This window comes from Pteropus alecto, unplaced genomic scaffold, assembly GCF_000325575.1.
Source record: "Pteropus alecto unplaced genomic scaffold, ASM32557v1 scaffold45, whole genome shotgun sequence".
Lineage (NCBI taxonomy): Eukaryota > Metazoa > Chordata > Mammalia > Chiroptera > Pteropodidae > Pteropus > Pteropus alecto.
Genome location: NW_006442491.1, coordinates 8,483,471 through 8,497,251, shown reverse-complemented (window position 1 = coordinate 8,497,251; position 13,781 = coordinate 8,483,471). Strand labels below are relative to the sequence as shown.

The 13,781-nt window shown below is 35.7% G+C and overlaps 1 protein-coding gene across 6 annotated transcripts in view; it reads right to left on the bottom strand.

The window, feature by feature from the left end:
* The window catches only part of TASP1 (taspase 1), a 221,724-nt gene that overhangs the window by 18,060 nt on the left and 189,883 nt on the right, over positions 1–13,781 (bottom strand). For 4 of the 6 annotated variants that reach the window (XM_015596858.2, XM_006921583.3, XM_025039895.1 and 1 more), the window contains one exon: positions 10,866–10,939. The exons of the other annotated variants lie outside the window; for them this stretch is intronic. In XM_015596858.2, coding sequence (XP_015452344.1) covers positions 10,866–10,939 — 74 coding nt within the window. Of the gene's footprint in view, positions 1–10,865; positions 10,940–13,781 lie in introns of those variants that run through there. 6 annotated transcript variants of the gene reach the window in all.

Here is a 13,781-nt window from a genome sequence, read left to right as displayed (position 1 = left end):
GCCGACATACTCTAGACCCTGTATGGCCATTACCACCTTCACATATACGACATGCCTGCTAGATTCAGCTCCTGTCACTCAACTCTTTAAGAATGTATATAAAAGTTTTTACAACATAAAATCAACAGGTAATCCTGAATATTTACAATCATAGAACCAATACCTTGTTTTGCATTAGGAAGATAACATGAAATAAGAGACATGACCAAGACTATGGCCTTTTTTGTTTATTAAAGAAGCAAGAAGAGATTCCTTTCATCATTTGTCTACGGCTTTCCAACCAAAAGAAAGAAAGAAAACACCATTCTGTAATAATTACTGTGGGTAATAAGGTTAATCATTCTTGAGGACATTTGTCTCAGTTACATGTCATGGTAATGTGTCCTGTGGGCAAACAGTAGGCATGTATCTTCTTTGGGCAAGTACACATTTTCCTAAAATGTTGGGTGCTACAAGGTAATAAGGTGACATTCTGATGTGAAGTTCACACCTGATGTGAACTATGTAGACTAATGACTATACAAGTATGCAGAGGTAGAGTAAGCCATATTTTCATTATTTTTCATGTTGCTATAACAAAAAAGGAAGCTTATTCATTTCAATTAACATGGGGATTTATAGGTCCAAGTAATAGACATATTTATCTCTGTAAAGATCTGACCCTACACTATGATTAAAATGAGATTTACTTGGATAAATATGGTTAATACCTCTGAGAAGATTTATGCTCTCGCCAACATGGTGAATTCTCTCTTTGCGTTTATTCTATTTATTACTTTAGAGCAATGTCAAATGAAACATTTGGAAGAAACTGATGGTGTAAGCCTAATTAGGCAAAAATAATATTACCAACTACCTTTAGAAATAAACTTGAAGCCGAGGAAACTTCTGTCTTAAAGTTTCTTTTGCACATATTCAATCTTCTACAATCTTCTCCTGTTTGTCTAAAGAACTTTCTAAATAGACCCAACGAGATCATCCTGGCAGTCCTAAAAGCATGGAAAAGAAAAGCAATTTTCTATATTTGAAATTCTGGGCAAGCTTAAAAAGTACAAGTAAAATCACTGATTAGCCACTTTGCCTTGTGTTTCATAAGTACACTTGCCAAAGTTAGCTGTCTGGGATGTTTTCTTAGTACATAGCTTGGTGGTGGTGCCTAACCCACCATCCTGAGGCAGTCGGCTTCCTGCCAGGGATCAGATTCCTTCAATGGTTGGGTAACATGGGGACTACATTATCAAAAGTAGTTAAAATTTGGTTTAGACTAAGGTCAACTTGTATCTAAGTGTTTCTTCATAAATCTAAAATATGATCCAATAAATCCATCTAGTGATTGAATTCCATGGGCCACTATCATGGAAGTAAAGTCTCTTTTAAGTCAATACACCTATAGTGTTCCACTTTCAAGTGCTCAGTGGAATCCAAGAAGACTGCCTCCATGTTCAAGGTTCATGCAAAAGAAATTCAACAGTAGCTAGCAAAGAAATATTTTCCCTCTTTTAAAGGAAAAATTATTCAGTTAGGTGAGCTTAACAGAAATGCTGCAGGCAAATCTTAGATTTCATAAAAACCAGTTTGTGATACTGTCAAGCTGGTAGTTCTCTAGTCAGATAGCTTTTTTAAAAGGTTCCATTACCACCCTATCGGCCTGAATTGTAGAGTTGGGGAAGGGGTGTATCTATTTATGTAGTTTCAAACAATTTTTTCTCTTCTGAGATCTCTGAATTCACTTTTCAGTTGGTTTATATTTACAAGTTAGAGTTATGTATTGCCAAAATGTAATAACCATCACCATCTCCACCAGAAGAGTAGGGTGAAAATCCAGGAGGTTATCACTCTTGACATAGGCAATGTAAATGGCACATTTGGGAGTAAAATTACAGCATAAATGAGGCTGCGGAGTTGCATGATGTGATGGCCCTAAGAGGGATTCTATACAACTTCTACCATCACCTCTTCCTCCTACCACTACCACTGCCATCATCACCCATCATGATTATGTAGCATCTATTACATGCACTTCCGTTATATTATTTAGCTAATATTTAAAATGCTATAAAAGGATCAGAAATATCCCCACTTTAAAGATAAGAATACCTAGGGTCAGAGTTGTAACCTGCCCAGATTATAAAGCAGGGGCTCCAGGATCAAAGAGCTATAGCAATCTTTGGAAAAAACAAAATTGGAGGTATCACATTACCTGATATCGAACTATACTAAAAGGCTATGCTATAATAATCAAAACAGCATGTTACTGGCATAAAAATAAACAAATAGATCAATGGAAAAGAATAGAGAGTCCAGAAATAAGTCCACACCTATACAGTCTTTTAACCTATGAAAAAGGAAGCAAGAACATACAATGGGGTAAAGACAGCCTATTCAATCGATGTTTTGGGAAAACTGGACAGATATATGCAAACGAAAATGAAACTAGACCACTTTCTTACACCATATACAAGAATAAACTCAAAATGGATTAAAAACTTAAATGTAAGATGTGAAATCATAACACTCCTAGAAGAAAAAGGCAGTAAACTCTGACATCTCTCTTGATAATATTTTTTTAGATATATCTCCTCAGGTAAGAGACACAACAACAACAACAACAAAAATACAAATGGGACTACATCAAACTAAAAAGTTTTTGGACAGCAAAGGAAATCATTAGCAAAATAAAAAGACAACCTACTGAATGGGAGATATTCATCAATGATATGTCAGATAAGAGGATACTCAAAATATATAAAGAACTCACAAATTCAATACCAAAAAGACAATCTGATTAAAAAATGGGCAAAGGACCTGAGTAGACATTGCTCCAAAGAGGACCTACAGATGGACAACAGACATATGAAAAGATGCTCAATGCTACTAATTGTCAGAGAAATGCAAATTAAAACCACAATGAGATATCAACTCACACTTGTCAGAATGGCTATCATCAATAAATCAGCAAACAAGTGTTAGTGAGGATGTGGAGAAGAGAGAACTCTTGTGCACTGTTGGTGGGAATGTAATTTGGTGGAGCCACTATGGAAAAAGTTAAAAATAGAACTACCTTATGACCTAGCAATCCCATTTCTGGATATTTATCCAAAGAAAACCAAAACACTAATTTGAAAGATATATGCATCCCCATATTCATTGCAACATTGTTTACAACAGTGAAAATATGGAAGCAACCTAAGTGTCCCTTGATAGAGGATCAGATAAAGAAGATATTGGACACATACATAATGGAATATTACTCAGCTATAAAAAGGAATGAAATCTTGCCATTTGTGACAACATGGATGGACCTAGAGGATATTATGCTAAGTGAAATAAGTCAGACAGAGAAAGACAGATGCCATATGATTTTACTTATATGTGGAATCTAAGAAATAAAATAAACAAAACAGAAACAGACTCATAGATACAGAGAACAAACTGATGGTTGCCAGGTGGAAGGGAGATTTGGGGCTAGGTGAAAAAGGTGAAGGGATTAAAAAGTACAAATTGACAGTTACAAAATAATCATGGGTATGTAAAGTACAGCATAGGGAATATTGTCAATAATATGTATGGTATCAGGAGGGTTCTAGATTAATCAGAGAGATCACTTTGTAAGTTATATAAATTTCTAATCACTATGCTGTACACCTGAAACTAATATAATATTGATGTCAAGTATAACTGTAAAATTTTTAACAACTGAAAAGTATAACACTTGGATAAACAAATGGAATGTTTATTCACTTTTAATTATTGATAATGCTGAGTTTAAGTCTTTTGGTATTGGTTTTCTATTTGTCTCATATGTTCTTTGCTTTTCTGTTCCTCTTTTCCTGCCTATTTTTGGGTTGAGTAATTTGTAGTTCTTTCTTTTGTGCTTTGTATTGTTTTTTAGCTTAGTTGTAAATTTAGTTATTATATTTAAACTTGTTACTCTAGGTATTAAAAAGGCATTAGCACAAATTATCTTACAGCAGTGCAAGAACCTTAGAGCTACCTCGTGAGCAACATTAAGAAGCTTATGGATATAATTGCAAATGCACATATTTTAGACCACTTGTTATAGTTCCTCAAGTCACAGATACTCTCTTTAGTATCTTAAATTCATTTTCCTCTTTGTGGTTCTTTGGATAATATGTATTTACTGGTTCTCAAGTTCACTAAATATATTTTCCACCCCAGTCTATTCTTAAGGGTATCAAATAAATTCTTTGTTTCTAATAGTGTATTTTTCAGTTTACCATTTCCATTTTGTTGTTTCTTTTGTATAGTTATTATAATCATTTTATTGTCTTTCTCTGTTAATCCCAACATGTGGGTCATCTGTGGGTAAGCTTCTATTGACTAATTTTTCTCTTAAGTATAAATCACTTTTTCTGACTTCTTCAAAGGACACATAAATTTTTTTTTGTATGACAGACGTTACATGTAAAAAACAGTAAATAATATTTCAAACGAATGATATTTATCCTAAGAAAATAACACACCCTTTCCACTAGGTTAGGACTCTGAGTCTACCTAATCTCTAGCTGAGCTGGTTCTGGGCTTTCTGGCAGTTTTAGATTAAGTTCATTATTGGCTAATATTTTGAGGTCTGGATCAGTTAGTTTCCCTTAAGCAGTCTGGGATCTGAGCCCTGGTGAGACTCTGGAGACTTCTCTGTCTTATAGTCTAGCTGCTGGCCTTCTAACCACGGAAGATTTCCTTTAGTTTATAGTCAGGCATCAACTTTCTGAGATGTTTAGGTGTTATCTTTGCTCTTGATAACCTCCCCCAGATTTCTGTGCCATGGCATACATCTCTCAGCTTGTCTGCTCTGCCTCCAGCATTTCTTTGGCCATAGCCATGCATTTGGTGAAAATCCTATGCACCATGACGACTCACTCTCAGTTCCTCGCCCTTTGGTGTGCTCACCTGAAGACTTCACAGGGACGAACTAATATTGGGTATAAGACTCACCCTGTGACTGGGACTTCTCGAGATTTTAATCTGTTACATCAGCTCACATGTTGCCAATGAATGTTGTTCATTAAAAGTTTGGTTGGTTTCTCTTTATACTCATCTGTCGATTTTACTCCCCTTTTTGCTGCTCTGCCAGGAATGAAGCACTCAAGAGTATTTTCTCTCCTAGAAAGGGCTTCTCTCTTCTTGAAATTTAGTTTGTTTAGGTTTTTTTTAGCATATTCATCTTTTTGGATAATTTTCATAGTTCATCCAGCTCATTTTCATTGTTGGGAGTAGGAGCAACAGCCTCTTGTGATTTTCTTCATCCTAATTAGAAGTGGAAGTCTCTTTCTCACTTTTGATCTCTTTCTTGTGTACCTCAAGTTTTATATAGTCATGGGGCACATAATGATGTTTCAGTCAATGACAGACCACATCTATGATGGTGGTACCATAAGAGCATAATGGGGCTGAAAAATTCCTATTGCCTACTGATGTCCTAGCTGTCTTAATGTAAAAGCACAATGCATTACTCACGTGTTTGTGCTGATGCTGGTGTAAACAAACCTACTGCACTGCCAATCAAACATAAAAGTATAGCATATATAATTATATACAGTACATAATACTTGATAATGATAATAAGTGACTGTTACTGCTTTATGTATTTACTGTTTTATTTTTACTGTTATTTTAGAGTGTACTATTTCTACTTATAAAAAAATACTGCTATAAAACAGTATGCCATGTTATAGCAGCAGCAGCTTCTTACCATCTTGTGTTTACAGTGTCTCTTGATTGTATCAGTTTTTCTTTTGCTTGACTTAATCTCATGTTGTTTAATAAATTTAGTGTAGCCTAAGTGTACAGTATAAAGTCCACAGTAGGGTACAGTAATGTCCAAGGCCTTCATTCACTCACCACCCACTCACTGACAAACCCAGAACAACTTCCAGTCCTGCAAGGTACATTCATAATAAGCGCCCCATACAGGTGTACCATTTTTAAAAATCTTTTACACTATATTTTTACTGCATCTTTTCTATGTTTAGATACACAAATACTTACCATTGTGCTATAACTGCCTACGGTATTCAATGCAGTAACATGCTATATAGGCTTGTAGCCTAGGAGCAACAGGCTATACCATAAAGATGGTATATACCATGTAGCCTAGGTGTGTAGTAGTCTATACCATCTAGGTTTGTTGAAGTACACTATATGATGTTTACACAATGACAAAATTGTCTAATGATGAATTTCTCAGAACATGTCCCATCATTAAGCTGCACATGACTGTAAAGTCTTCCTCCTATGGCTTTATTTGAGAAGTTAATTATAACAAAAAGGTCTCAGAAATATCATCTGTGCTATCCCTTCTAAAGAGATAACTACTGAGAATTTTTTTAAAGAAGTCCCAGAAACTGTGTTCATCAAAACATGGTAGATACATTGGCATCACAAAAATCCTACTGAAAATTGAATAGCAACATATCTGCTTATGTAATCTGGCATGTAGAATTTAGAATTTTGCAGATTGGAAGCACGTATCAGGGTGAAGGGTCATACTATATACAATATATCCATAATATATGAAGGACTTAATGGGGGATCAGTCATCTATGTTCAGACATAAGATTTTGCTTCCTTGTTTCTATCGCATACCTTATCCTGGGCAGGACTTAAGGCATAGTAAGCTATTTTTATTCCCATTTTACAGATAAGTCCTGTGAGATGCAGAGAGACAGCATGATCACACCAAGTCTCTCAGTGTGCAAGGAGGAGAGGGAGAACCCAGGTTCCAAATTCCTGGCATTGCATCCATTCCAATACTTGTTCATTTCAACTGCAAGGCCCAAAGTACTAATCAAATGTGCCATAATATCCAAGGGTGATAGTTAACTTTTTATTTGGAAATCATTTCAAAACTACAGAATAGTTCAAGGAACACTCAAATATCCTTTACTTAGGTTCACATATTGTTAATTAATAGTTTGCTACAGTTGCTTTGCAATTTGCTATCTATACATCCATCCACGTTTTTTTTTCTGAATCATTCAAAAGATATTGCATATATTATTGTTCTTTACCCCTAGATACTTTAATTTGTATTTCCTAAAAGTAATAGTTCCTTACATAACACAGTACAGTTATATCAAATAAATTTAACAATGATAAAACAATTTTTACCACCCATATTCCAACTTCGTAAATTGACCTGATAATGCACTAAAAGCATAGTTTCTCCTCCTGTATAGGATCTAGTCCTGGATAGTTATTGCACTTAGTTGTCACAACTCTTCAGTATTGTTTAATTTGGAACATTTCTGTAGCCTTTATCTTTTATGACATTGATATTTTTTAAGAATGCAGCTGACCCCTTCGATAACCAACTTCCAATGCTACCTGAAGAAGGCCACGGCCCTCATGCATGGTTAGTGGGAATAAAAATTGCTACGACCTTTCAGAGTAGCAATTTGACAAAATGTAGCAAAAGCTAAAAAAATATCATTTTTGACCCAGAAACTCCAAGTCTTAGGCTCCCTTCTAAGAAATAATGAGAGAATAATTTATGTATGAAGATGTTCATTACAGCATTGTGTATAAGCAACCTAAATGTCTAATAACAGAGGATCAGTTAAGTGAACCATGGTATATTCACACCATAGGTACAATAATAATGATAAAAAATCAGATGGGCACATATCATTTTCATAATAAAAAAGCAAAATTTTTTTTTATAAATAAAATTCATTATTTCACCACACACACACACACACACACACACACACACACGCACACGCACACAAGGAAAGAATACAGCTGGCCCTTGAACAAAAGTAATGTTGTATCTTTCTCAAGTTATCACATCTAGAGGCATATGATGTCCATTTGCCCATCGCTGATGACAATAATTTTGACCACGCAGCCAAGTTGTTACCTGGTTCCTACATTGTATACTTATTATTTTCCCCGGTATCTAATAAGAAATCTGTGGGGAGACACTTTAAGGCCAAAATAGCCTGCTCCTCCTCAAGGACGAGTTTTTATAAAAAGTGACCTCTACACGGTAAAAGAAAGCTTAGTTTCACTTATTATACTTGAATAAGCTCCATGTCCGTTTTAACGTCTGTTCATATTACATTAGTGTACACATTGGGTATTTATTAAAAACTGTTCATTAACTGCTCTCTAGGTACCATATGAGCAATCTGATTTTTAAATCCAACTGGTATCAATGCCCTAATTTTTGTTCAATAAAAAGACGTATCTTTTTAGGCTACAGAAGACTTTAAAAATTAAATGATATAATTGAAAGAACATTTTATAAAAGAAAAACCTGTAAAAGAACCTACTTCTGTTTATTCAAATTATAAGTGGATTCTGGTTACAATGATATTGATTATTATCCAGCCTTTTTAAGCAGTAAGATTTTGAGGTGAGCTTTATTTCAACTTGCATTAAACATAGTCAGCTTACATAAAATGTTCAAATGGCCAGGTGGATTTATTAGTTTCTGAATTTGGTAACAAGCACAAAGAAGACAATTTTTGGAAAGCAAGACAAATTAAAAAAAAGAAAAAAAAACTTTTTAGAAATAGTTTTTAAATTAATTTAAAAAAAATTTTTAAAGATGCCTAGTTTCTCATTTTGCTACCATGGTTCTCAACATTATGTGAGATTATCATGCTGAACAGTTGTGCCACCAATTCGACAAGTCTTTAACAGAAGTCAGGAAACCAGGAGGACAGGCCAAAGGTTTACTCTTTTAAGAAGAATATAAATTTTGCCCTTTCTCTTTTGAGCCCAGCTTCTCATTTCTCATCTATAACTTTGTCTTACTTACGATACAATAAAATTCCAGCCTTTAGGACAGAAGAGATAGGGTGTGTGTGTGTGTGTGTGTGTGTGTGCGCGCGCGTGTGTGTGTGTGTGTATTCAATAGAATTCAGCAGCCAAAGCATTAGTGTTTGGGGATTTTTTTTTTTTTGGAAAGCATTTGTAGCCACAGGCTCAAAGGAGAAAGAAAGGGAGAGGGATTGACTCTCTGTAAAGAAGGTCAAAAACATAATTTACAAGTGAGGCAAGAGGAACAGCTGTATCTGTTGACCTAATCAAGACTACCAGCTGGAGAATTTACCAGCAATATGAAAAACACATCCACCAGATGTCAAGCAATGCAACTAGAGGCCAAACGTCTTAGGGTTCAAGGCAGGACTCCCCTCTCTTTACCAACCATATTTCATGTTAAATAGTAAGGTGTCTTCCACAGGCAACCAGCAGGGATAACAAGAACATTTCAACACAAGGGACTTCATAATATGACCATACCCCACCAGATTGGCTTCAGTATTAAGGTCCACCTCATACAATGTTCTTTTGTTAAAAAGCAATTTTAGCTCAGTCAACATGTAAGGGGTGAGAGAAACATAAACGGCTGCAAGCCATTCTTGTGCAAGGATTCTTGTGGCTTATCAGGCCTATTTTATATTTGGGAACCATTTTGTCATTGGGAAGAAAAGAATATTCTGAAAATACTCGAATAACCATTTTCCCACTCATTCTTAAACCTATGCTGTTCAACACGGTAGCCACTATCCACATACGGCTATTTATACATAAACTAAGTCAAATTTAAAATTCAGTTCCTCAGGCATACTAGCCACATTTCAAGTGTTTAAGAGCCACATATGGCTAATGGCTATCCTGTTGGGAAACACATTTCCATCATCACAGAAAATTCTATAAGTTAGTGTTGCTCTAAACCTGTAAATCCTCTTTAAAATGGGCAGTTATAATTTCCTTCTCTGTAATCTATGAAATAAAGCAATCTTTATTCATACTCTTATGAAACAGGTCTGCTGATACAATATGAATCTTGTATTACGTGAGGGTGATACAAAGAGGAGGGGGAGCTCAGTCCTAGTTTCACAAATGTAAGCCAATCCTCATCTAATGAGGTGCTCTCGTACGCCGGACTCACAGAAGCCCTGTGACGCTGCCAGCTTGCTGGATCATGTGCAGAGGCCAGTCTGAATGGGTGTTTCACGACAAATAAGCAATAAACTACTCTTTCTTACATGTATCTGTAATTTGTTAATGATTTAATCTCTATCAGATAGTTTATATCAGAAGTTTCTTTACTTATATTTTCAAATGTGGAAAATAAATCCTGTCCTTTAAACAAGAGGCTGCCTAACTTCACGGCTTTGAAAATGAGGTATTTTAATGCCGAGTAAACATCATATGCCACAGCTATTTCTAAAAATTTTATGAACAAGAAGAACATGAGGCGAGTATAAAATAAAATCCACAAATTATGTTTCTTACTCTAAGCTCAACCATTGTGAGTGCAGGGAAGCCAAGCAACTCAAAAGGGGCTGTGTGGGTGTTCATGTGATTCTTGGGACTCGCTGAAGGATGTGTGCCACGGTCCTTGCCTCTGCCCACGAGGACACCATGCCAGGGCATGCCAGAACACACCGGAGCACGAGCCAGGTCGTACTTGCAAGCACATCAGCTACCTCTGCCCTCACACATGCAGAATGCAGTCCAGGCACTCGGCTTTCTTTGCCTTGGTTTCCTTTATCTATTCCAACACTCCTTGCAAAATCACCCAGTCATGTCGGCCCATCAGCTTCACTCCCATTTTCTCTTCCCAATCCCACCTTATTCACAATGGACAAAGAAGAACGAGATGGGAAAAAAAATGTTTTCCTAATCCTCCCTGCTTCATCATCAAAGCATAAAAAAATTGGCAGATTTTCTTTGGGATCATTACCTGTTCTTAATCAAATTCTCGTAAAAATCATAGACTGCTGCCCAAAAGAAGCTGAAAACATTTATATGTATCAGCTTAGCCTGTTAGAGGTTTACACAATGGCTGTGTGGTTTACAGGTTACGTCCCAGTTTTCCCGCTTACCTTGGCTTTCCCATCCTGGGCTGACATGTACCCAACACACATGCTCTCCGTCGTGTGGCTCCAGAGAAATTCCACTGCCACGGAAGAGAGCACAAATAGGCACATTCAGAACACAGACGGAAAATAGATCTTTGCTTTTTAATAGAACAGTTAAAGATAGCTTTATACTTCACACTCAGTTCCCTACTTTCCATTTGCTCCTTCTTAAATGTCAAGATGATTTAGTACTCAAAACTGTGTAATACCATTTACTGTGAAATGAAAAATGTATTTCTTTCTTGTTAAAACTTATGATTATTACATGTAAAATAAATGCTCTTCTGTTTGAAACTTGTAACATTAAAGACACACATGCACGCGCACACACATTCATAGGTACAGTACACAGTGATTTAGTAAATGTAATATTCCATAACGTAGTTTCCTTTAACACATACACACACACACACACGTCCGCGTGTGCGTGCAAGTCTTGGTTTCTAAATACCATTCTGCGTGAAAAGGAATCAGGATTCCTTAGAGAAATGTCAATTCTAGGGCTGGGGCAGAGAAAACATCAAATGAATCTGGATACTGTTGAATTGTACACCTGAAACTTACTGAATGTCATTAACCAATGTCACCATAATAAAAAATTAAAAAAAAAAAAAAGAATCTGGAACATCTTGTGCCAAAAAGTAAGGAAGTACTCAAAGAATGATGAGGACTTATCAAAAGGACCAGCGGTCAGGCTGAAGGGGTTCCCACTAGCCAAATCTGTCAATCTAAGTGTCAAAATAAATAATAATAATAATGAATTATCACCACTGAACAAATAAGAACCAATTAGCCCATACTAATGCAAACAAATAAATTAATAAACAAACGGGAGAGAAGAGAAAGCTCTTCCCTGCAGGAAAATGCCAACTAATAAATACAGAAAAAATAACAGAGTTAGTATACCATCATAGTCGCTAAACCTAGTTGGTGAAAATTTGAAGAGGAACAGGCTATTTCCATAGTCTCAAAGTATCTCTCCATAAAATTCTTATTAAAGGGGAAAAATGCAAGTTCACTGTGGAGAAACCTGATGAACTCCACTTTAACTAAAATGATCGACACTAACAACACCAATTAAGGGACAAATCAACACAATGTGCCTCCTGATAAGACACCCTGAGACTCATCACTACTTCTGCAATATTCTTGCCAAAACTGCAGAACCAGAATTGCATGAGGAAACACCACACAAATCTGATATAGGAACACTACTAAATAACTGGTTTGAACTCTTAAAAAACATCAAAGGCAAAAAATACAAAGAAAGTTGAGAAACTGTTTACATTTAAAGGAGACAAAGGAGACACGACAACTAAATGCAACATGTCATCCTGGACTGGATCCTGGACTGGGGGTGGGGGCGTGTTATAAAGAACATTACTGAGATAACTGATGGAGTTTGAAAAGGGACTATGGATTCGATAATAGTTTGTATTAATATTATATGTTATGATTTTGATGTCTGTATATGATTTAGAAAATGACCTTGTTCTTAAGAAATATACACTGAAATATTAGGAGTAAAGACCCCTGAAATCTCCATTTTGGTCTTAAATAGTAAAGAAAAAATGTACGTATGTGTGTGTGTTTGTGTGTCCACGCGCGTGTGTGTGTAAAGGGAAGAGGGAGGGAAGGAGGAAGTAAAAATGGCAAAATAAATGGGGGAAATGAAAACAATAGGTGAATTTGAATAAAGGGATCATGGGTGTACCCTGTACTATTCTCATAATTTTTCTGTAAGTTTGAAATTATACCTAAATTAAGTTAGAAAAAGAAAAATTCACAAACATACAGAGATAAACACAAAAACTGGTCACCTTTCAGTACATACTTTCAAAATTCTAAGTTTTTTTAAAGACATTTTTTAAGTTTTGAGGCACTTCTCGAACAAAAATTTCAAAAGTCCCTGATAATAAAACTGCATTGCTCAACACTAAACCCTCTGGGTCCCAGGCCATCCATCTGTTTATATCTCCAAGCTAATTAAGCCTGAAGACAAGTGTTTGAGTTGAGACACAACTGTGGGATCAGTGATCCTAGACTCTGAAGGTTTTGCCAGACATGTGGGGAAGAAAGAAGCAGTAAGGGGCAAAACTGAGTTCCTCAGATACGTGGCTCATTCCCTCATCATTAATTAATTATCAAACCTGCCAACCTGCTCAACAGACGCTCTACTGAAGAGTGCAGGAAAACAGTGTCACGCAACAAAGCAAGTTCTCTTCACCAGATGTTTTTTCTTCCTCACACATCTCCTTTGAACTTCAAAAATCTTGAAGTCCAGAGCAAGGTCTGGGATATTCTAAATTGCTTAATAGAGCAAAGGCACTGAAGTCTTACTGAATTTCCCTAAAGCTGTGACAGTGCACTTGTATTCATAAATACAAAGTTAAGATATTTCTAAAATTGTAACTTCTCCTTACATCCCAAATGTTATAGTAGTTAACTGCTCATGAATTAGCCAAGAGAAATTCACAGACATATAGTCAATCTAACCATGAAAGTAAAGGATAAAAACGCTGCATTATATTTCTTTTTAAAGACACAATTTTGATTATTTTAAACTGTATTATTACCTCTAAAAATATAGCCTGCGCTAAGGAAATATAATATATAACAAATTCAGACTTACAAACAGAATATATTGGGTATGCTGACTGACCACATTAAATGTTTTTATATTGAAGGGTTTCCAATAAATTTTCTAGATATAGACTTTAGGAGTCCTTAAAGAAAGTAACTCAATGCCTAGAAATTCAGATTTAACGATTTTTCACAAACAAAAAAAGAAGTACATTGTACTGACATTAATACCAACAATTCAAATCAGTTTATGGTGATCAGTTCAGCATATAGCTAGTGCAGGCTAGCTTGAGAAAC